This window comes from Phalacrocorax carbo, chromosome 1 (genome assembly GCF_963921805.1).
Source record: "Phalacrocorax carbo chromosome 1, bPhaCar2.1, whole genome shotgun sequence".
Classification (NCBI taxonomy): Eukaryota; Metazoa; Chordata; class Aves; order Suliformes; family Phalacrocoracidae; genus Phalacrocorax; species Phalacrocorax carbo.
The window spans coordinates 52,841,224-52,867,040 of record NC_087513.1 but is presented as its reverse complement, the minus strand read 5'-3'; the positions used below and the strand labels follow the sequence as shown (position 1 = coordinate 52,867,040).

Sequence of the window (25,817 nt, the reverse complement as noted above, 5' to 3'; positions counted from 1 at the left end):
TACTCTGCAGGCATTGTTCACATTCAAGTTAAAATTGAGTTTATCTTTCCCAGTGAGTACCTCTTCCAATTGTGTTATGTTTGGGTGCCTCTTTCAAAGATCATGTGTGTACTGCTCTTCCATTCATCTTCTAACATATCTTTCATATACCGTGACTCTCACTGTTGTGTGCATGTGCTTTCATCTCATGTTCTGATTCACCCTTTACACACCACAGCCACTTAAAAAGGGCATTTCCTGAGTGTGCTGTCATCGTGCTCTTCCATGAAAATCATCCTCCTGTAGAACCAACCCTGACTTCTGCCTTCTGTAATCATCCAAAGTAAATGTAATTGACTGGTGGCAAATAACTAAGCCTTTCTTCTTTGTTTTTGTTGGGGGGATGTGGGTGTGACTGATGTTTGGGGTTGGTTTTGTTGTTTTTGATTGGTTGGTTGGTTTTTATAAGCACCTTTACAGGGAGAGTTTTCATTCATGAGAAAACTAAGCTTACTGCTGCATGCCAGATTATGATCTTCATGGTGATAGTAAACAAATGCTCTAGTTCCATTCATTTTTCCCATCGGTGTACTTACCAGGCATATGGTGTATGAAGATAAATAGTTCCTCTGAGATTAGTAGAATCATGAAGTCAACTACCCTCTGCAATAGAAATGTCTGTCCTGAAATTAAGTAATAAATATTTTTAAAATATGTTTTACTTCTTAACAGTAAGGTCATGATCTCGTATTTCGTGTTTCCACTTTCAAGGTATAAATACTGTAAAAAGTGCTAGCTGGCTTTTGCTTGTCTATTGGGTAATCTGATTCTAAAGGAAAGAAATTGTACTTGATTGTGCTTCCCATCCATCTGTCTGCCATTCTCTGACAATCTAATTTCAAATAATTTAAACCGAATTTGGAAGAGGGATAGTAGTATCAATTACCTTTCTGTGACTTTCATGAAAATAGGTAACTAGATAGAGGAGAGAGACCTTAATTAGTGCCTGCACTGAAAAAAATAGGCAAAATTTGTCTTTTATGTATTTGTTCTGGCAGCAATCAGCAAGCCAGTTAACATACAGTTATTCACAGGTCAGTCAGCACACTTGCAGTTCCATTTTTGTCACACAGAATTCATTCTTGCCCAGTAAGAAATATTGCAGGCTGTATGTGAGAGAACGTGGGACGGGGGACATGAACATAATTCTGTAGAAAATAGTAGTCCTGTTTCTTTTTAGGGCACTGTATCATGATTTTGGAGTAGTTCTTAATATTTCAGTATCTTACTTCCGGTTTTCATTTCTAATAGTAATCTGGAATAATTTCAATTTTCTAATTAAAGAGCAGGATATAAACCAACCTGTTTTTTACCTTTGTTTAATTTACAAGTTTTGTGCAAAGTTACCATTGACTAAGAGTAACAAGAGTTTTGAATGCAAAATTTCTGTTACTTAAATATTAAAAGGCAATTAGATGCTTTTAATTGACAGCTTCTGTCTTAGCTATAAAAAGTTCAGTCATAACTGGCCATAGTTGTGATTTAAAAAATAGATTAGAATATTTATGCTTACCTAGCATAACAAATAGTGACTATGAAATCAAATGACACAAAAAGAGCTCTGGATCAAGCAGATATAATCTTATACGGGGCTTCTTTAGCTATATGAATGTACGTATATGTGTTATATGTATGCTAAGCTTAATATACTCACCCTGTTTTTCCTTTTCAGCATTTTGTTCCCAAAGATGGAGTAAAATGCAATTATCTCTGTATTTTATCAAGTCTAAGAACTAGTTTTTAACACTATGACTCTTGTAAACCTAGTCAAGAGAAAGGGTTTCTTATTTGCCCTGGAAAATCTTGGCTTTCACTTACATTTTCACTGCTATTACTGAAGGTAGCTGTGTAACATATGCAATAGATTGTCAGAACTTAATGCAGTTGTTCATAACAAATAGCTTTTTACTCTGGAAGCCTTGCTGCTGCCAGCGGGCTGTTTGCAGAAAAGTTAGCATTCAATGTGTTTCTAATACTTATTACTACTAGTGTTTTTAATAGTGGCCCTCAGGTAGTATAGACATCTAAAGCCCATTGTCTTACTCTTCTGGTAGATTTCTTAACTAAAAGATGCCTGACAAATGAAGGAGAAAATATAAAACACAATGCATAATACACTAAACATGGGTTTCTGATAGACTGCTGTAGGGACACGTTTTAAACTTGTGGGTTTTGCCCAGTATATCCTTCTACCATTCCATCTAATCCTGGGAAAGTGAGCAATAACTGTTTATAAAATGTAGCTACTTTGGTGGGACAGATGTGCATTCTCAGAAACTCAGTTCCAACCTACTTACAGTTTATGGAAACCATGTAGTCTATAAATTGATCATAGTAGCAAACATGAACCTGATGCAGAGTATGGGACACTGATTTTGTATGTTTGTAGAAACTTTCCTTTCCTGGATTAATTTTACCTTCTTGGATAGTTGGTATTTCTAGCCAATTTTCAGGATTAGGAAACAGAGGAAGGGTAAGTACATATTGTAATTCATCCTAATTAAATGCAAGGTATAGGGGAATGCACAAGTATGCAGATTACCTCCAGTGATTCTCATTCTGGATTGAGATGCCATTATTTTTGAGGGGAGTGTTGTGCATGAAGATCACTGTTTAGATGATAAGGCATGGAATATAACAGATACTCAACAAAATTTAAAGAATGTGCATTTACTTTTTAGGCATAACTTACCCCTGATATTCTAATTATTGACTAATGGTGTGTCTGTTTTTAAAGGTGAAGCTGTGACTGGAGAATTATCAAAGCTCTTAGATGAAATCAAATTGTGCCAAGAAAAGGAATACTCTTTTGAAGATCTGTCTCATACAATATCAGACCATTATCTGGACAATTTTAGTAAAGTATCAGAGGAAGAACTTATGACCAGTGGAAGCCAAACCAAGCTTAATGTAGTAAGTAAGATGGGATACAAAGACAATATATTCAGTTATATCTGCTTTATTTATGGCACATTCAAGAAAGAAATAGTGCAAGAGTGAGAATAGTACAAGTCTAGCATTATAATAGGAAAAAAAAAATATCATGTGCTCATTACAGATTTAGAATTTAATGTTCCCCTTATTTTACAAAGACATTGCTTACCACACCTCAGAATGGCTTTTTATGGCACCAGTAGTATGACCAAAAGTTCAGGTTAGTTGTTCTTTTGAGTGTGGGGTGTGTAAGGAAGGGTTTTTTGAGAAATCAGTTGAAATCGGTTTGCTCAGTACTGTACCAATGGCTAAACGCTTGCAGAGTCTGATCAGAAGTGCCTCCCAAAAGAAGCAGCTAAACATCTTCAGTTATGATTCTTGTACATTTTATTACTGTATAGCTTTCCCAGTAGCCTAATGGTTTTGAAGACTGAGTCTGTAATACTGAAAATTGTTGTGGTTGTGATACTTCAGTGATTTCCAACTACAGTTGAAAATATGACTTCATTACTACTAATCCTGTGAATAAAGTGCTCTAGGATTCATTTTTTCTTTACAGTGTAACAAGGCTTTTCTTTTTTAATTGAATTCTATTTCTCAATAAGTAAGTAAATGGGATTGCCCAGGGAATAAAGCACAGAACTGAGGGAAAATGCTAAGTGCTAAATTTCAATTAATGCTTTTCATAAGTTAAGAAAAATTATGCTCTCATATGTGGGTAAAACCATGGCAAGTTAAGGACTTCTATGTTCTAGAGGATTTATTACAATATATGTAGACAGAATGAGATTTACAAAGATGGTTAGCGGCCCTGAAATGCAGTAGATACTTTTGTAAAGCCCTTCTAAATGTTTGGATCATTAGATATATAACCCATATTGAAGCCAGTCTGAACAAAGTCCTGAAACCATTTATGCATTTTTATACAACTTTCTAGTGTCTGCCTGTTTTTAGGTGCTAACTGCTATTTAAATCTGCTCAGCTGCTGTTTTGCAGAAAATGTAATCCACATAATTTTGTCTACTCAGACTGAAACTTTTACAGACCTAAATGAAATACAATGTGAAAAGGAAGTATTCAGACACTAAATCTTTAATTTACATGTAGCAAGCAAATACAAAGGTAAATTAGGCAATATGTTTCTTGAGATTTCGTCTATTCATATATGGAACTAGATGTGAAAACAAATCTTCAAAATGGGGACTGTTTAACGCGTGTTGAGGCGCTCTCCTACTAGTGCACCCAGCTTTTCTTTCAAAGAAAACTAGAATCAGGATGATGGGTACGCACTCCCTACATGAAGTCAGGGTGCAGGGCAGAGCACGTTTTCTCCAGGCCTATATGGAGAGGATTCTTTGCTGTGATGTGGGATTTTCCTATTTGATCTAAAACATCCTTTTAATATTTTAATGTATTTTAAGATCACTCAGTCTGTTCAGTTGGTACCTGGCTGCCTTGCATCGCAAAAAGGAAGTTGTTCCCAGTTTTGACACACTGTCTTTAGTTTTGGGGACATGCATCCTTCCCTTGGTCTGTAGACTCCCTGTATAGTGCATGGGTGATACGAAAACCCACATGTGCTGTAAGGAGCCATCAAAGAGTAATTGGGAAGAAGCACTAAAATTAAGAGACATGTTTAGCTCTGAAAATGGGTGCAAGGATGGATGCCACGAAACTACTCTGCGGGCAGGACCAGCAAGCATGGTGGTGGAAGAAGTGTGACAGCAGGGTGGTGACTGAAGAAACTTAAATGAATATTTATGCATAAGAATGTGGAGATATAGAGAGAAAGAGAGAAGTGGAGACATATATAGATATGGAGAGTCAGAAATACATTCCTTGGATATGTATTAAAGAAGAGAAAGATTCTTGCAGCTTTTTCTGACTTTAGTTTTCTCCTCCCTGGGAAGTTCCTGTAAAAATCTCAGTAGAGTAAGTGGGGTCTTCTCTGTTACTCACTATTTGCTGGGCTAGCATCAGCTCTGAAGAGGTGTCGAATTTAGGTCCCTGCTAATGTGTCAGATGATGCAATTTCCTGGAGAGGTGTTTCCCGAGACGATGACTGGTACAGGCTTTTCAACTTCTCCTGCAGTCCAGTGATCTGAACAGGTTCCAAAACCCAGGTCATGACACTTCGTGACCCTTGGGGGGATTCTGCAAAGGAACTGGCTGCAAAGAGACATCTGCACTTTTTGCATCATGCTATTTTTCAGAGAAATAGGAGGCCAAAACTGGGGTATTTCTGTTTGGAATAGTAGCATGTGGGTCAAAAACTTCGTAAGTTGGAGCAAGGACCATCAGGAGCTGCCTTCTGTGGCTAGCATGGGCACGCGAGAGAGAAAGCATCAGGAAGCAGAGTGTGTTCCAAAGAGGTCTTTTTTTATAACAGCTGGCTCTTCTGAAGAGAAGCAAATCACCTGTGGTACTGCTCTGGCTAAATAAGGTTTAGACAGATGCAGGAGAGAATTCCAGGCTCTGGATGCTAGCTAGACGGACGCTCCTTTCTGCAGTCCTGAATGAAAGTGCCAACCTCTCTTATTTGAAAGAGCAGGGCTCCCTGTTTTTCTTTAGTGTGAGGGTAGTGGGGGTGCCTGCTTTTTAATGCAGTAACTTAACAGTAAAAGACTCCATCTGGAAAGTGGAAGAGTAGGGTTGAATTCTCTCTATGGCATAAGGGTGGGTTTTTAACATTGCATTTATAGTCCCCAAATAAAAGGACTGAGCATCAGCCTGTTGATCACCTCCAGTATTCTTTCTGGATTTTACAACCACTGGAAAAATCCCAGCGCAATCCTGACAGCAGGACATAGGAATCCCTAGTCACTAGCAAATTCTCTTCCTTTTCTGGCCTCAGATGCCTTGCATTGTTTGTTGCTCAGTGATACAGCACCTGTAGAATACTACATTTTCTTTTGAAGAAGTTGTGGGTTGGAACTCTTAGGGCAAGGATGGAATTGAATCCATTCTTCCATTTGCTGAGTTATTGGACATTAGTCATCCAGCCACTTAGCAAGTTGCTGTAGTATGTTTAGACTAATGAACTTCCTTCTTTTTGTCAAATTTTGCTTTGAAAACACTAAACATTTTATTACTTAATATGTTTCTGTTGACCAGGTGTCTGACACGTGTGACACAAGGCATTAACAAAACCAGAGGTTTATGTGCTGATAGTATTTTAAAGTCAAATAGGAGCAGAGTTTGCACAACTCTGAGGTTAGGTGAGACTGAAAAAGAGCTTTCTGGATGAAAATTTTGGGTTTAGTCACTTTAATTCTAAATTACTAGTCATTTAACTCTTAAATTTCCTCAGGACATGGAAGAGCTGAATAGGAAAACTGAAGGGCAGGTTCTTGAGGACTGGAAGGCATGAACATCTGGGAGGGTACAGTGGAGCAGTAAGTAAAAGTAAGGAGAATAAGAATAGACATCACAGTGTAGATGTGAATAGGAACAGATCTGGACATGAGTAAAAATGTTCCTAAAGCTTAAAGGGAAACTGGGAAAGTTTTGGGGTTCTGGAAAAGCAAGCTGTGTTAGCTTCCTGAATGTGGAGGGCAATTAATGAAGAGGATGACAGCTGTGAATGCTTGTTTACTGTATAGCACAAAGTCAGGCGAGAATAAGTTAATGTGATCTTTTGTTTGAAGAGTATGTTATAAAGAATAAACTAAAGAAAGTCAAGGTAAAGCTACACTGGAAACTTTATAATTTCAGTGCTTGATTTTGCAACTCTGGCTGTGTTTCAATGTACTTTAGATGTACTGTCATGTAAAACATCAATTCCGTTTCTTAGTCTACGTTCACCAGTAATTAAAACATTTATATTATGAGGTATCAATCAATAACCCCCTGTTCACTGTTTCCACAAAATTAAAGGCCATATTGAAGATAATATTGCAACTAGAAATGTCAGTTATTATGCTACTTCAGAGCTCCAAAAAGGCATCATTTCAGTTGGACTTGCCCATTTTTTTCTCATAGGCTTGTATACTGGGTGGGGTTGATGGTGGATTAATAGATTTTTTTACTCCCAGTTCCTTTCTGCCCTTTTTTCCCCATTTTGGTCACTGTGACTTGAATACGCTCTTTAGGTCCCCTGTGTATGCAAAGACATGGAAAGCCCTGATAGCTGCTGCACAGACAAGCTGGGAAAGCTTTATGCTTGTGTATTGTTCAGTGCTGACTTATTGCAGTTTTTCTATGTTTGCTAAATATAAAACTTCCACTCCAGATAACTAGGATTTGATTGTTCAGCAAGTCAGAAAAGGAGCTGTGCTTCAAAACATGTTCCAGAAAACATGAGGTGGAAAAAGATGTAGGAAAATCCTTGATTGTATCACAGTTTAGTTAACTTAGGCGATTTCTTTTAAAAAATTAAATTCTGAAGTGTGATTGCTAGCAAAATTAGCTCTTGACAATAAGTTACAGTAGTTTCAGTTAAATATTTTTTAAATTACACTTTTTTTTTTTATTATTTTCCAATAGATGGCAGTCTGGCTCAGTAATTTCAAGAACAAAAGCAGCCATCTTGTATAAGAGTTTTTCCAACTTTTTTTCATTGCTACGTTAAAGTCATGCATTTTTAACATGGTTGATAATACAAACTGCTTAAAAACAAACACCTGTAATTCTTATAAGGGGAAAATTTATTGAGCATCATGTTATACATTTAAACTACAAACTAAAATATCAAGGCTAAATTTAGAGGTGTATTATAATGCAGAGGTTACACATCAAGCGTGTGCTCAAACAATCTGTGTGAATTCAAGAACAAGAAAGAAAATTTAAATAGGTATAACTTACAAAGCAGTGATCCAGAAAAATCAAGGGTGTCAGGAAAACAAACAGAAGAATGTCAAAGTGTATGCTGTGAGGAATCTTCCTAAGCTTCTGCAAGTAAATTGCTTTAATTTAGATTCCTCTGTCCTTGGAGTACTAATTTACATCAATACTGGTTTCTTGTCAGGTTTGAGGTTCCTGTGTATATATTCATGTGAAAACAAATTATTCTAAATGTAATATTAAAACCAGAAATATGGTGCATTTATTGCAGTGTGTTTGCTCATTGTGTTTCTTAATTAAAAAAAAAATCAGAAAATATTTTTGTCCATGTAAGAAAAAATTCCTGTGGATACCAGAGAATGATATGTTACTTTTTATTTGCTTTGGATGGCCTGTGATTGCAAAACAAAAAATATAGTATTAAGAACTTCTACACTTCTATATATGTGTGTATGAGTGTATATATATTTACAAGATATACATATTGGATACAATACATCTCAATCTTTTTTTTCATGAATTTGGTATTTTAATGATTTTTTTTTTCCTAAAGTTGACTCTTTCAAGAGGTTCATCCTATTCCATGTTCGAAAGTTCGAAAGTTTATTATATATTTCCAGTCCTTACTTAAGAATGAATTTGAAAAGTGTTGTTTTCTTTTCACTTAGTAAGAATAACTATTCTCCGTATTTTTTGAGGTCATGAGAATTTTTGAACTGAAACATTTTAAAATAATAAAAATCTGCCATATACATTTAATAAAAGTGAATCTCCAAATTGAGGTATTTTCTTCAGGTCAGCCCCTTTAATCTTGTGTACTAGGTGGCTGCTTCCAATATTTGCTTATACATTTATGTGATTGTGTTCAGAAGCATAATACATAAACTACCTTATTGATTTGCAAGTGCAAATGCAATTTCTTACTTTCTTTGGAAATGTGACATGAGTTTAGATTAAAGAAGACAGAGTTCCAGAAAGTGCCTTTGTGTTGTTAACAGCAAAGTGTGTTAAATGATTTTACTTAATTACCTGGAATAAATACTGAGAAAGTTAAGTTATAAGGTGCCCCTATTTTTTTTGGCTTACAGAATAAAACTGAAGATAGTAAAAACATGTAGGATTATAGTGACTGTGCTGCAGAGGGATTTCACAGAAGTTGCAGCAGTATATCTGATTAAATTTAATGTGGTTATATAATAGATAATAAAGGCTGGCAGCAGTAATTTAAATTTAAATATGAAGAAGGGTTCTGTGTAGTCTCAGGAAAAAGATTTGGATTTCATCACAGGCGTATAAATGTCAATTTCTGCTTACTTCTGTCATCCAGAAAGGGAAGTTGATACTTATGTACATTAAGAGAGAGTAAAAAAAAAACAACCTTAAAAAGGTATTATATTGTTGGAAACAGTGATGGTACATATTTAAAGAGAAGATTCACTTTTTACTCTCTTATGTCAGAAAATCAAGAAGATGAGGGTATATAAAGGCAATAAAACTATGATCATGTTTGATTTGCATCTAAGGGGAGATTTGAAAGATAGAATTGTGGTTTTTTTGAAAGAAGATGGCTAAGAATGAATATGTTAGAGGTGAATAAAATTTATGCATCGTCCTTTAGAATTCAGGTGGTTTTTTTCTCTCTAAGGCAAAAAACAATTGTTTTTCTTAAAAAGTGCACATATGAAAAAGAATTTTATTTTACAAAGTAATGATCATTGGAATTTGTTGAAGATTATTGAGGTAAAGAATTCAATAATACAGATTTTTTTTTTACATAACATTTAAATAAATAATATCTGGGGTGAAATATTGTAATGGCTAAGAGTGAGCAAATATGCTGGAGTGAAGTGATTATTGTCTTGAATCAAAATCGGTAGCCTTTAACAGTACCACACACTTTCATATAGGCAGTATTGAAAGAGTGAGACAAAATTCCGTATGACAATGATGATGAGCAAGCCAGAAATATATACAATGGCTGACTAATGTGGATACGTTAAGAATGTATTCAGGAACAATTTTGGTTACTTAGTCATTGAGGAATAGTAAAACAATCAGGCCTGATTGTTTGGGACTCCATGGAGAGAAGCAGATAAATTTAAAATTTATTTAATAAGTAACTTTTATTGAATTTGATAATACAGCTTTGCTGTATTTTGCAAGTATTTATGATGTGGAAAAAAAGGTAGAGACTTTTACTGAGGGTCAGTGTTTGCAATATTGGTGCTTCAGTTAATTCTCCCTTTATAATAGTGATAGATAATTTATGTGATAGTCATAGATAATTTGTGTTGCCAAATTTGACGCTGCAAGAATTTAGTATTAAATTGCTCTTTAACTCTTAGACCTAGTACAGTTATGAATCTCATTTTATGTGCATATACTGACTCTTATTTTTGTAGGAAATAAAAATATGAAGGCCATCTCCCAGGATATGTAAACCTTACTTTTTAAGATTCCCTTGTTGCAAAGGTCTACCCAATCTCTGAAGATTAGATTACATAACTTTAAAAATTGTTTTTAAAAGCTACCACCCAACTAAAAACCATCTGTTAGTCCCAGTTTCTACTGTACAGTGGTATTTCCCCCTGAGAAGAACTGTTGTTGCTGTTATTTTTTTCATTAGACATTTCTACTTGCTCATTATAGAAGTCTGTACTTGCTATAAGCTACTACACAAAATCGTTTGTAAATTCTATCAGAACATGAGCTGGTCAGTACAAAGGAGGAGAGTGAAATGTACCAACTTCATATGAATTTTTGTCCCTTCTGTTAAGTAGTTTACCTAGCTAAGGGAAGTTCAGACATTGTTAATGTATGCTTTCTTAACGTATGTTCTATAGTTATTAAAATAGGTTATTTTTTGTATCTATAGGTTATGCTACGCTTCAGTACAGTGTTGTAAAGATTTCTGTGTTAGAGGGATCCTAACAGCAGCTGTGTAGAACTCTGTGCATAAAATCTTGCCCGGTGGTGTGCTTCACAGCCAACTAAATTAGCCTGCAGCTCCCTGCTGCTGCGATTTCTGGTAGAAGTATTGCTAGACAATCCTCTAGTGTGCTGTGTAGACATACCCTGTGAGATAGGACTTATTTAAGAATATAAAATCCTGAATCTTGACAACACTTAGTACGGTTTAAACTACATGGAATGAAGTGTAACTACAGGAAGGTGCTGGCCAAGTCACCAGTTCATCTAATCTGCATTAAAAAATACTTAGTTCTTTTCCACTAGAATGATTTTCTGGAATATTTAACCAGTCTGTCCAATTATGTATGTGTGTGGCAAATTCCTTGACTATCGGATACTTGCAGGAAAATAGCTTACAGACAAATGAATCTCTCTGACTGCTGTTGTGTTGCTTAGCTTGTACTGGTGAATCCTAAATGTATCTAATCCTTTTGCTCCAATCTGTCATGTTGTTTACAGCAATGACCCTGTATTACTATGTTTTGCAGAACATGTGCTTTTATGTACAGGCATTTTATTTTATTTGCTGAATATATGCTTCCATTTATTCTTATATAGTAAAATCTGACAGAGTAGAAAAGAACAAATAGTTTGTGTACACTTTCCGAAATTAGCAATACTTCGGGCTTGTTCTATCTTAAAGCTTTCTTTTTCCTGACTAAGCCTTTCCAAGTTTATTTTTTGTTAAAGTCTTGCCATGCTACCAACTACTTCACTTGCCCTGCTGTGGACTCTTTCATCTTGGCTAAATCTCTTTTACATAAGGATCTCAGATATGGGTGTAGCATTTTTTCCATATAAAGTAATTATAATATAAGCTGTTCAGATCAAAGAGCTTGTTTGTCTTTATGGCTATAAAGCTATGTGTAAATTTGTGTGTGCTCTGGAAATGATTAGTAATATTTTGTCTACTCAAGAATCCTGTTGGACAGCTATGTTTCATTAAATTAACCACAGTAGACTTCTGCATTTTTTCACAAGCACCATTTTACTTCAGAGACTGTCATATGTTGTAGTACTGAGCACATATGTAATTTGAAGACTAACCTCTGTTTCATTATACTTAGATGAATACCAAAGAAATCTACTAATCTCAACAGGATTAGCCAGGATCTGAGGACTCTATCAGAACTGATCTTGAGATCATCTTCCAAATATGAAGTATATTTGCTTTAATTAAATATCTTTTTTTTGTGTGTGTTATTCAGTGCTTTAGAGAACCTTCTTTTTCATTCCTATTTGTGCCATTATTATTATTTTGTTCTAACATCCCTGAGCTGCCTGTGCCGTAGTGTACAATGTTGGCAGGCTTGTATAGCAGAACACTTGTCTCTTCCATTTCTTCCATACTGTCAGTGTTCATCATCCTGTGAGTATGCAATAGTGTACAATACGATGCCTATTTTTAAGCTATAGTCTTCATCTTCATTTGGGCTCTTTTGAGAGAATTTCAGTCACTTCTGAAGAACAGAAAAAGAAGGTAATACCATGAGATTTCCACCCAGGCAGGTGATTTTGCAATATTAACCTCATATCTCTCTTTGTCATATTATTACAAAACCAAATCATGAGGAAGACTGATGAATTTTGCTATTACTAGGATATCAGTTACCAGAGGTGTTTTCCCTGAAGCTCTGACCTTCCCTAGAGGTCTGCCAAAGATCTGTCACAGACTCCTGCCCTACATTTTCCTTGGGTTTCTCCCGTCCTCAGACTTTTCTCCAGTGTTCCAGCCAGAATGAGGTTTTCAACTTCTCCCTCACAAGAGAACAAAAAGTTCTTTTCATCACGATCTTCCTTGGCTCTCTTAAAATTAATCTTCTCCCTATTTGATCAGAGTATCACTAGTAGGGGTGCTGAAATTCCAAAGGTGGGATCCAGCTGCCTTAACGTTATCTCATGTCACTGTAGATGCACAAAGTGCCTTTTGCATGGGTCTGACAGGGGCTCAGTCATGCCTTCAAGAGCAGTGCTTAAGGATCAACAGCTACCCTGTAGTATCTAAAATGACACTGGATGCCTGTGCTTGGCAGCTGAATCCCACCATAAGCCCTCAAGTCAGTTGCATAAACATAGGCATCTAGTGCTGTTCTGGTCAGCAGCTGAGACATCTACATGGGTATGGCAGATGTGGCAAAGGACTTGGAAAGACACAGTCTTCTGGAGTGGCAGTTAGAGGCAAGGCAGGGTGCCCAAAGGTAGAAACTGGGCCTCGGTGTAGGGGCACCTTAATCAAAATCTAAATGCCCCTCAAGTAGATCGGCAGTGTTAACATTAAGGATTGAGAAATGTTTGTGAAATTTTAGTAACCTATTCGGTTTATTGCATTTGAGCAATAAAGTATGTAAAAATGTTTGAAATCTGTAAGGAATATGAAGGACTTCTCTAGCATTGAACTACCATTAGATTTTAATTTCTGAAAACATATTTTTGCTTTCTTGAAAAATTAGTTTTGATGATTTGTAAAAAGCCTGAGCTTGAATATGTGGGAGATCTATTTTTCAGTCATATGTAGATATTTACCCAGGGGAAGGATAACTAAGTTAATAAGGAAAGGAGAAAGAACACTGAAATGTACTCTTTTCTATCCTGCAGCCTTAAATGAGGAGTACATCATTCTAGAACTTTTTAGCTTTTGATGTTTCTGCATGTTACAGAAGTAGGTATTTCTGTAATATTTCTAGAACTCTATCACTGTTGCCAGCAGGTACCAGTGCAGGTTTGATTGTGGCTTTTAATACATAGTGACCTTAGAATAAATGAGTGTTCTACCTAGCCAACAGGATACAGAGTGAAAAAAAAAATCTTAAATGTCTTTTCTATATATCTAAAGTCAACACTGATTTCATGTCTACTCTATTAGTCTAAGAATAGAGTCATTAAACTTGGAACTGACAGAAAAGCCTGATGATCACCATCTGATAGGAAATTCATGAGAAGAGTGAGAACCATATGGGTATGTCTCTCAGTTGTTTTCAGTAGTGAGGGGAACAGCATAGTTTTATCCCTAAAGTTTAAGCAGAAGATGGAGCTTACTTTAATCCATCAGAGCTGTGTGAACCCCTACAGAACCCATTAAGAGGCGGAGATAAGTGTAAATGTATGGTTTCACTATATCATATTCTGTCATTCTTTTGAAGCTGAATAAGTAGGTACTCTCTTAGCAGCAGCAGTCAGTTTCCCTTCTTTGCCTCCTCTTAATAAGAGATATGTAAGTAATGCTAATAGTAATGGTAAATATTCTGCTGTATTTCACGGGGCAAAATGACCACCCATTATAAGCTAATACAAACGAACACTTTCTTTAAAAATTGCTTAGTAGCTGAAATTAGAACATCAGGCAACTTGTTTGGACTACTCGCTTAATTTCATTTTTGTTCTAATGACAACACGCACATTTTTTTTTTATAATTGACAGATGAAAAAAGATTGGTTTTGTCCTTAAATCTTTAAGTAGTTGACCAGTCACGACAGAGAGTTTCATTGCATTCGGCTGGCAGATTCTTTTAGTCTCTGGGAATAAGCTCAGGAAATAGAAAATGAATAGCAGAAAAATATATTGGAGCAGATTCTTATACCTCTATGAAATATAAGACTAGGAGTAATTCAGGGTTAAGGGACAACTGCCTAATATTTACTATGCATTAGAAATGTTTGCGCATGGAATTAATACAGATCAACAGCGTGCTATAAACACACTTCTTAGCTTTTCTGGAGCTTCATGATATACTGAAACCCTTGGCTGAGTCCAGTGGTATAAATTTTAAAATTGAGATTAGAGGCTGAAACCAGGGTTATTTGACCATGCACGCATCCGTTTTTACACCGGATTCTTTACTCTTCCAGAGGGATGTAAGAGTTGAATGATTTACACCATTTCTGATCATCTATTTTCTTTTTTTCTTGCCACCTGTCCTTCCTAAACTTACTGTAAGTGTCAGTTTAGTGCCGTGAGGGAAAATCTCAGAAAAGGCTCTTCAATTTTATTTGCTTCAGTAGTAATTTGAGATTGAGCAGTTTCTATTAATACTGCTGCTATTATTTCTGTTGCTATTGGTGCTCTGCCCAATATCTCTGGAATATGAACTGTTCACAGCCTGCAAGGAAGCAGCCTCAGCACTGTCTGTCAATCTTAGACAAAAATAGTCCCAAAATGTAAAAATGTTTTATTCCTATGCTGGTTTGTCTTATAATTATTAATAGTTGATTCCTTATGGGTAATGGAATATTTACTACCTTGCCTTTGTCTCTGTCCAAAATGGTGTTTCCGACAAGGAATTTCAATACTTCTAACAGATCACTTATTTAGCCATAGATACTTTGTAAGAAATAGTGTTACACAGGAGTTATAGATGAAGGCATGTTACTGACTGACTTATTTATCTGTATTTTACAGGACCTTTAAGACACTATATGATGACTGGCTGAAGAAAGAATTTAAGTATTAGCTCTTCAGCTACCTAGGAGTATGTCTGGAAACAACAAAAAGGTGTGCTTGTGTTGCGGTAGACCTATACATACCTTGTTGAATCTACCACAGGCAAAAAGGACAGTACAGATGAGCTAGCACAGGAAGAGCAACCACTGTCCTAAATCTTCTGGTAGTACTGGTTATTGAGATGACTGCAGCGAAATCACTCTTTTAATTATATAAGACAGGAAAAAGCAGCGGCTTGCAGTATGTGAGCTTTACACTGGCAGGTTTTCCTACCAGCTATAGCAAAACCTTTGCCTTCTAGGTGAAGATGATTTTGAATTCTGCTTCAACCTGCCATGTAAATCAGACTGTGCTGAGAGCTGTTGTCCAGTTGACAGTATTCTGTATCTCTTGGGGGTGGGGGGGTTGGGTGTGTGTGTGAGATCCTTTTTTCTAATACCTCTAGAAGAGTCTGAACTCTTGCATGTTTTACTGAGATCAAAAGGTAGATTATTATTTGACTGATCTTTTCCAGTTAGGGCTTCAACTTCTATAACACACTGACTTGCCCATTAAGACAGTTCAACTGATTGTCAGCTATTCTACTGTGTTGTTTTTATATTATATTTAGTACTTAGGTGACAATATTGCAAACTAGTGGTGATTTGTTACTGATGGATCTGGAGATAATGTAATATAAATGTTGTTCAAAGCCTTTTTGATTATCCACTCTTAACCAGCATTCATATTCAGATGACTAACTCAGCACTGTATATAGTTCCTCTTTAGATTGGCTTTGTCTGTTCAGGTATGATTTTCTTTTATGCCCTTCATTAAGTGCACAGCAGCTTAATGGAATAATGACTGCATTTTCAGTAACACACTTTTACTGAGAGTATGTATGCTAAATAAAAAGCTGTGCAATGGAGGAGTAATAAAGTGGTGACTTCTGCCTACTCACTTACCACCTGATTTTTTCCCCTGCTTTAATTTCTGTTCCTTCTGCTCTATTTCATGACAAATAATGTATTTTCTATAAGTTTCATCATTCTGCCACCCACTTATCCACCCTCTCTTTCACAACTTTAAAAAAAGAAAAATATATGTTTTACAGCTGATTTGCTTTGCAATTACATTGCACTGAGTTTTTCAAATGTTATATGATAACATTCAGATAGTATAAGGATTTTAAATACAGAGATGCCTCTGTAGTTGTTCTCCAAGCAGTATTTTCTTTGTGACATTTAAAGACAAAAATGTTCGCCTTTACTTTGAATTATATTTTTTCCCTTTGTGCAAAGGTAAATATGCTTAAGCTTTTAATTCTATTTCATATTTCTGAAAATATTAACACTTGATTTTGCTTTCCTGTAGGCTCTTATACCTTTCATTATCAGTCTCTTCTTTTTCAACTGGTACATGAATTTTTCACAGTGAGTCATATTTTGGAATGAGTCATGTGCATATTGATTCAGGGAGACACATAAGCCTGTCATTAACATGAGAAATCCCATTAACTTAATTGGAACTCTTCATGTGCTGAAACTTCAAGACTCAAAAAAAATCACTAAATTCCTGCATTTTTGCACACCCTATGTTTGTGTATACCCTTCCTACATACCAACTTAGGTCAAATCTACTATGGCTGTGGGATGGAAAGAGATCCCTAGAAATACGCTTCTGTAGCATAGAGTGTCCTTGCCGTCTGTATGGCTTGCTGGGTTGAATTCTGTCTTGGGGCTTTATGCTTCAGTGTGCTAAGTTCTTTTTCATTGATCAAGCAAAGCACTTGAAGTGCTTTGATGTTAAGTATTTGAAACTGATACTAAGTGTGCAAATAGTCTATTTATGAGTATTAGATACATGCTTAAAGTTAGACAAGTATTAAAAGACAGGTTCACTTTATTTTGCCTAATGGTAAGGAGAAACTAATTGAGAAGGCAATTCCATCTTGTCCCAAACACAGATATTAGGATGGAGTAGATAAGTTGTGGAAATGCCTATATTTCCATGTGTTAAAGACAACTAGTTTAATCCATAGATTAAACAATCCAGAAATTAGTTTAATCCATAGATTAAACAAATAGCTCAGATTAAATGCTTAACTTTCAAACAGTTCAAACTCGTTTAAAAGAAACTGTTCTAAGTGCTTTCCTGTTTTGGGACAGTGCGTATTGTAGCTTCAAGCAGCCAATACTTTATCTCATTAATTTCACACAGGAAAACAAATGCAATATATGCTTCCCAAGAGACTTAAAAATGAAAGTTCTATAGGCTTTACTACATAATTCTTAACAAATACCTTTTTATTATGGTTAAATTATAATTACTAAAAACACTTAATGTTCTGTTCTCTGCAGTTTTTTTGATTTATTGAAATAACAGAATTTTCTGTCATTTGAAAATCTTCACCCACACGGCAAAATTAAGCAGGAATTAGAAAAGAGTGAAGATTCTTACTGAAATATATTGAGGTGTCTTTTGCTTTGCACTTAAGATATACACATAAAATATCAGATCACTAAACATGAGCATCCTAGTAGTAACTTTTATATATAGATGAAATACTCTTCATATGAAGATTACCACACTTAGTTCAAAAGCTTTTATGTTTAGTGAAAAATAAATTATTCAAGGTCAACCTCTTATTAATACACTATACACTGTTGATGGGCCATTTTTTCTTTTATGGTTATTTTTTAGCAAATAAAAAACTATCTTAAGTCTTGAAAAATACTATTTCCTTTATCAATGGAAGAAAAGTTTGGATTTTTTTTTTTTTATTAGTTTATGCCTGGTATTTCCTGATTAATTAATAGCTTGTTAGGCTTTTAAATCCTAAAGACTTTTGTCATATAAGAGGACGCATACATACATGTGATGAGAGTAGGGCAAAGATTCAGAATTGTCTTGATTGTCATTATTTATGTTACATGGAAGGATGAATTAAAAAGCTGGGATGTATGGCCCTGCTTTGAATACACATTCAGATACACTCATTCATTTTGTAGTCTCATTTTTACTTATGATGTTGGCATTATTCAGTGTACATTGTAATTGCCATCTAGTTCTGAGGTGTATTTACTGCATGCTTTCAGATCCTGCTCTGAAGACAGAATGATTAATTTCTGGGGTGCTCATCATGATAGGTGTCAATAGCTCTTGCCCACTGAGGGGCAGTAACTACACATTCATGTATTTTTCGTCATGTATGTGAATTAATCATGATTACCTAAAGTTAATACATTTTACTGTTACATATAGTCAATTACCATGATTCTGCTGACCTTCTGGTGACTTCAAGTTACAGTAATTTCTTCCCAGGTTCAGACATTACTGTGCTTGAGTTCAAAGTGTTTGACTCCTTCAGACAGACTTCTTTTTTTATGGACCCCCAGTCAGAAAATACTATCATGTGCAGCTTGACCGCTACACCACTGCAAGTGCCAAGGTTCTCCCTGTCTGGATCTGCTGGAGCTTGGATAGTCTCACATACCATTGAAAATGATCACAGAATATGTCGTGCTGGTTCCTGGTGTAACCTGGCAATTCTGCAAACTTGCCTTCACAATTTCAGTACAGCCAGGAAATAAGAACACAAACTTAGCGACCATCTTGGAGAAGTTTAAATGACATGTCCAGCGTCCCACAGGGATTATGGCAGAGGCAGGTACAGAGTGCACTTTTCCAACGTTCAGCTGCTTTAGCTACAAGACCGTCCTTGTTCTCCTGGTGTTCCCTTGCTGAATACAGGAGGTGCAACTTATCTCTAACCAGGTTCATAGCAAATGAAATAATGAAAGAAATGTAAACTAGGAATATATTTGTGAAAGAATGGCTGCAGATGTGCAGTGTAAGGTGGAGGAAAAGATAATGAGGATGGGAAATGGAAAAATACCAAGCTGGGAGGAGGCTGCTGCCTTGGGGGATTTGGGAAAGGTGTGCCAAGGTGAAAGGCCACCAAAGCGTTTCACTGTCAGTTTTCTGGAAGACATAGATGTGTCTGTAAATGAGGCTCCTCCTTGTCAGGATCCTTACTGAATCCCAGAAGAGTATATTTGGTTAATGTAGGATCCTGCTGTGGAAAAATACATGGTGTTACATTTCATGCCCAAATGCTGCTTTTTCCCTCTTTTGCAGCCATCAGGCCGTTTCCCCTGGGAGCAGCCTGGGCAGCAGCAGGGGGAGCACTGAGAGCACAGGAACACTTATCCTGGCTCCGCTGGCCCTGGCTTGGCTGCCACAGCTGCTGGGAACAGCGGCGGCAGAGAACAACCTCTCAGCCTAATTTATGGAGGGATAATCAAGAACAGTTTCCCTCTTTGTTTGTTCTTAGTATAATGTGAAATTTAAGTATTAACCTATAGAATTCTATTTTTTTTTTTGCTTGTATTTCATGGCATAATTACATATCCTTTGGGCCAGGCAAAGGAGAGGTAGAGGCACGCCTCTGTAATCCAGTGGTTAGGATCACATGAAATATTTGCATGGTCCTATGTCTGACAAACTATTTCTTCAGAAGAAACCTCCTGCTGACTTCATTGTTCCAGACTAAGTGGTAGCATTTAGCTTATCAAATGTCTGGTTGCTTTCTGCCTTCCATAAGCAGGAGGAGATTGTCTTCTGGATTTTTGTCTTTGCTGCTCCATTTCAAAAAGCTTATTTTCTTAATATGTTCTGTGCTGCAAGATAATGAATAATTAACATTAGTGTCTAGGACTATAATGCAATAGCAAAGGGTAAAGGCCCTACTATTTTATATCTTTTAAAGTTTTGCGGGTGCTATCTTGCTCTAGTGGATACTGTCTGAAACTGTATTTGCAATACTTCTGCAAACAGATGATAGTAATGCAAAAACAGAGTCACAAGACGTAAAGAAAGATTATTATGTTTGGATTATAATTCAATCATCAAACCAAGTGTTTGGTTAGATTTTACTGGACCACTACAGGAAAGTCTTCTCTGTACCCTGAAATGGGAGAATTAAATCACGTTAAATCACGTTTTGCCTAGCAATGGCTGCTTACAAATGTCAAGGCAGAAAGCAGACCAGTTTTCACTGAAAACTGAGAAAAGGAGGGAATAAAAGGAAATGAGAGGTTTTGTATTACTTAATGTATTCATAGAGAAAACTTGTCTAGGGAATGAGGTTGTGTGGTAGTCAGGAAATCACTGACTTCTGTAAAAAGGCCAGAACTTTATATGTGTTTTATACATGGCGTAAAGCTTCTTGAGCTGTGAACTTGGTAGCTTTAAGTAGTAGCTAAGATTAAAGGTGCTCTCTTTTTCTTTTCCTGTTGACTTTTAAGACTGGAACAGACTTTCTCTGCTTTTTTTGTCTGTACTCATTGTTCTGTCTGTTGCTAAATATTGGCTTGTTCTCTTAGATCAGGAGAGAGATGTCAATTTGTTGTGATAGCCAATCTGATGTACATACATGTACCAGGAGAACAAATAGCCTGTTTACAGAATGAAGTTCCCTTCAGTCTGATGTATCCTCCTGGGTAAATTTTGCCTTTTGTGTAGATGCAGACATGAAGAGGAAGACTTTCATACATAAATTTTCAAAGGCATAATCTAAATGCTCATTAGATATGAAAATCAGGCCCAGTAAAGTCTGAGGAAAACTTGCCATTAATTGTAATGGTCCAATGTCCTTATGCTAGATATTACTGCTCCCTTACTGCTATATTATTATTATCTCTTTTTAATCTATAGAGAAGTTACACTGTTAGTCTCTTACTGCTATAAGCAATTTTTAATACTTAATTCAGTTTTCCAGTAAAACCCAGAACTTTTATTAAATCTTTTATTCTGTATCATTGTCTTGTGGTTTCCCTACAGATTTTTCTTTTTTTATATCTTATCGCTAATATCTTCTAAGTTTGCTGTCTGTTTTGTTTGAGGATATATGATGCTTATACTCATGTCTCTTCTAGCTAGGGCAGAGTTGGCATTTTGAAACTTAGTATTACAGTTTATGTTGACTTCATCATTTCATAATGTCAAATTCAATTAATTGAGCAACTGTGATCTAAGTGGCATTTTCTAACTACATTTGCTTTTTCTTTTTGGAGACAAAACAGGCATGAATAAAAGGTTCTCAACTGTGTCTGTTTTTCTTTAGGTGACAGAATTCTCTTCCTCTCTCTTTTTTTTTTTTTTCCTGAGAAGTGGGCATAAATAGCTTTGGTTTGACTAAAACTCTCCCCACAGGGCTATTTCAAGGCTTTCCAGCAGCACACATGCAATTAGATTTTCATGTCCAAAGGATTTCTGGGAAAGCTCAGAGTCCTACCTCTGAGGAGGCAAAATTAAATTGTAGAACAGAACAGAAAAATGAGTGAGTTCTGGGAAAGGAACGAAGGCTGGGAGAAAATAGCAGGAAACTGGGTGGTCTGGGTTGGGAGTTTTATGGGCTTGTGTGACGGTCTGAGGTCTCTGTGAGTTGACTGTAGATCTTTCTGTATCTCATCTCTCTCCGCCAGGTGCATCCCTCTCTCCAGGGTATGCAAACCCAGTCTACCCTATGTGGGGGACTTCTGACTCCCCTTTCTGTCATGCAGCTATTAACTCCTTTGCTCCTTTCTGCAAATGCAGCTCTCTCCCTGCAGCAACTCCCACTTATCCCTTTGCACCTGTTGTCTGGGAAGAATTGGGCTGTTGGCGGCAGGGATGGGTGAGAGAGGTGCTAGTGATAACTGTTTCTTGACCCTTTGCATACGTTTCTCCTAATGCTTCCTTTTTAGTGCTTTATCAGTAGCAGAAATCTGGGCAAGAAGAGAGAAATCAGTCATTAAGTATAAAAAGAGCCAACCGTACTCTGCAGTAGTCTGTAAATTAGCCTGTATCATGTAATTCATACCAGGATTGTCTAGTTGTATAAGAGTGCTAGTCAATTTATTCAAATAGTGGGTCTAATTAACTCTGACATCAACTGGTCCTTTTTTGAATGTTCAGGAAATTTGCCTATATAATATTCCCCACTTCTTCTCATTCATATTGACAAGATCAATTTAAATTTGTGTGATGCCCACTCTATCTTAGGCTAGTTATATAAAATAAATCTAATGGAAATAATACACCTCTCATTCTGCTTGTTCACTAACGTTCTTGCTATGATTTTTTTCTACTCTGTTCCTGTAATGGCTAAATACTCACATGTTCTCCCTTGAATGATTCAACTGTATTGAATGTCATTATTCATCTTCCTTTAGTTGTCTTAAATTCTCTCTGATATTATGTATGTGTATTTTTTACCTTTAGAAGGTGCATTGACTATACTTTTTTTTTTTTTTTTTTACTTTTGTCTTCATTTGCTTACATTAGCTTGTAGGGTCACAGCTAATGGGTGTTACCTGCTTTCCTGTACCTAGCACTGCTGCAGTTCTTTGCTTTTTGCTCCAGGGGGCAAGAAGCACTTTATTCTCTGGTACAACAATTCTGAGATTTAAAATATAAACGTACAGCAAACACCATGGAAAATGGCATCATAAATAGAAGGGAAAGACCTGTAGTCTGCTTCCTTTGTCTATGCAAATGTATAGCAATAATAGTCCTTCACGACCCACACTCTGCAGAGTTAACCCAATCCTTTTCATAATCTGTGTAAGAATATTGGTTGCTATGGCAACGCATTCTGTGGTACCACTTGACTGTCAAAATAACCTTATGAAATATCTATGCTAAGAATGTTTTAGAAATTGAATTTTAAAATAAAAAAGTAAATAAATCCACCTAACTTTAGAAGGTATGGCTAGATGCATGAAGTCTGCAACAAAGGAACAACCATTTTCTAACTGAGGGGAATCAGACTAGTAGCGATGGATATATCGTGTTTCTCATCTTTGGTGAGTGAGCTGAAATAGAATTTAGAAATATTTTTTCTGCTTAAATTAACGGTATACCAACCACATCTCTGTATAAGTAGTTAGCACAAGAGTCAAAGGTTAAATGATCCTCAGATGTTATGCAATTTGAGTTAGTACCTGTCTGTGCAATGCCTTTGCTTCTTTTACAGTTTCCATCAGCTTGTGTTCATCTTCAGATCTGCTGCTGTTTCTCCACCTCTTTTCCCCCTCACTTTTCCTTCAGCTCTGCATTCCCTTTCTTGCAGCAGACTCCACACATTTCTTTATTCCATTGGCTGAAATAATCTGCGGTTAAATGTTGGGGTTTTTTTTAATTTTATTTTTATATGGGCCTCATAGCAGTGCTTTGGAGCTAATGTTGCCACCAGATTAATAGATGCGGTCAGCCATTGCTCAGGCAAAAATCCAGCCACTTCTGAAAGATTGTTTAAGATATATAAGCATTCCTAAAGACAGCTGAATGTTGGGTAGGCTGCACAAACGAATACCAAGCAGGCTAGAACAGCTATTACATACTCCAATTTAAAAATGGACAAAGAATTGAGATGTGGGTAAAATTTTTTTTTTTTGTTGCTGTATTTTTTTTAAGAAGATTTTAAAAATCATTCATTATTGGCTCAACTTTCCTCCTCCTCCTGAAATCAATAAAAGTTGCCACTGCCATTCATTCAGTTGGGGTGGATTATCCCATGTGTGTAGCAAAGTAACATTAAGAAATGGGAACTGTCCACTCTTCCTGTTTCTGACTGTTGTAAAAAATTAGTATACTGGTTTAAGCAAAAATCAGCATTATTCCCTTATCACTGAGACCAATATGGAAGCCTTAATGCTCACAACTGAATGACTTTTCATGTAACTTTCATCCCTTCTAGCTGATGAAACAAAATAAGAGAAGTAATTTTTAAATAAAATTTTTGCCTACAAAATACGCTAACATGTTTATTATTGGCAAATATAAAATAAAAATTGAAACCTCATATTTTGATTGCAGAAAAAAATTTTCAAAAACCTTGAGTTGATCCAGGCAAATGTAATACAGCTGTACTTTTCTTTTCTGAATGCAACAGATAACTAGTGAAGCAAGATCCCCCAGTTCATATTATTTCCTTCTTGGGGGTAGTAGTTTTTTATATATAGACGTTAGTTTTTATACTCTGTGGTGTATCCTAAACTTAATGATGTTAAAGTGAATTTTAAAGTAAAATGAAATGGAAATTGCCAATTACTTGATAATGAAGAAAATAAATATATATTTTTAATGTATGATGTTATGTTCACTCATATTTAAAGTATAATTGCAGATAGGTTAATATGCCCCTTCCTTAGAAAGTGTGATTTTCATACAGCAAATTGACAGTTGAGTAGTTATTTTGTATTAAAATAGCAGTTTATGTTTTGGAATTTATAAATGGGAATCTTTTAAGTTCTTCTCATTAAGTGAAAAGTTTTTTTACAATATATCAATGTGTTTAACTTGAAAGTACTGTTTCTTTATGCACAGAGGCCCTCTTCAATATGTGTACCACCAAGGGAGGAAGATGATGATGATGCAGGTGAAAATACTTGTGGCCCTTCAGGTTTATGGGAGGCATTGACACCTTGTAATGGATGCAGGAACCTTGGATTTCCAATGCTTGCACAGGTATGTGTTTACCTTTTCATCATAAAATGTTAACTATAAAAGAGCTGCTTAATCTCTTCTCTGTCTTACCTCTTACAGCAATTTTTAGTCTCGACTTATTCCCTTCATAGTTGTTACCTTCAGTCTTCATTTTAACCTCAAAATCCAGTTTTAAAATTAGATGTCAAGGTTCAGTCATCCTGCTGTAATACTCATCCAGATGAGTTTAATATTGAGACTGTTTAACGTTTATCCCCATTTTAGACAGATAGTTTTTATGTTGCATAGCTTTCTCTTCTGATTCAGTGTGGAAAGAAATTTTGAAGTCACATCGTTTCCTTTGGGATAAGTACTTTATTTTTGACCATCTTCTAATTAATATAATGACATCTCAGCTACTTTCTTTAGAGATTTAATTGAGGACATCATGCATACCTCAGCTGATGTAAGAATATAGCCTAAGACTTCTCTTTGAAGATTATGTGAGTTAAAAAGAAAAGTCCCCAAACATTTTCAAATGCTCGTGATAATCCAGAGGAGAATAAATAAAAACGGGTAATGTACTTGAGTCTTAAGTCCCAACAATTCTCAGAGCAGACCAGTCTGCAGTATCCACCAAGGCATGCCAACAGCTGTATCCTGAACAAGTGATATTGTATTGCTACAGAACAGGGTGATGCTTATTGCTGCTTCTGGGTCTCCCTTGTTCTCTCCCTGCACTGTAGTTAAGCACTCTCGTTTTTGTAATATTTTTCCTCCGCTTGTTTTGTAGCATTGAATGGAGGCCTGCCAAATTTCTATTTAGAAGTGTCTGTTTTTTCTTTTGCATCCTTACTTGGCACTACATTTAAATAGCTTTGTCAGATCCTTGTGTACCAGATTGGAATTACATATCCTGTCTCACCACACTTTATACACTGTTGCTTTCATACCGTGACTGGACGTTTTATTCCTTTAGTCTCATGGGTCTTGCACCTGTTTGAAGTCAATGCTAAAGCTTCCACTGCCATCAGTGGAAACAGGATATGGCAACTGATGTGCTTGAATAACAACGAGCACTGCCCTGTCTTTTTCTAAGGAGCTTTTATATTGCTTTCCCCTTTCAGTAGCTGTTTTGTACTTCATACTATCTATCATTTTAGACATTTGGCAAGGTGCAGAGCTGTCGGAATTATCCTGATTT

The 25,817-nt window shown here is 36.1% G+C and overlaps 1 protein-coding gene across 7 annotated transcripts in view; it reads left to right on the top strand.

The window, feature by feature from the left end:
- Positions 1 to 25,817, top strand: part of ANKS1B (ankyrin repeat and sterile alpha motif domain containing 1B) — a 444,006-nt gene that overhangs the window by 84,104 nt on the left and 334,085 nt on the right. For all 7 annotated transcript variants that reach the window (XM_064451622.1, XM_064451588.1, XM_064451615.1 and 4 more), the window contains exons 8-9: positions 2,777 to 2,952; positions 24,515 to 24,655. In XM_064451622.1, the coding sequence (XP_064307692.1) occupies positions 2,777 to 2,952; positions 24,515 to 24,655 (317 nt within the window). The remainder of the gene's footprint in view (positions 1 to 2,776; positions 2,953 to 24,514; positions 24,656 to 25,817) is intronic.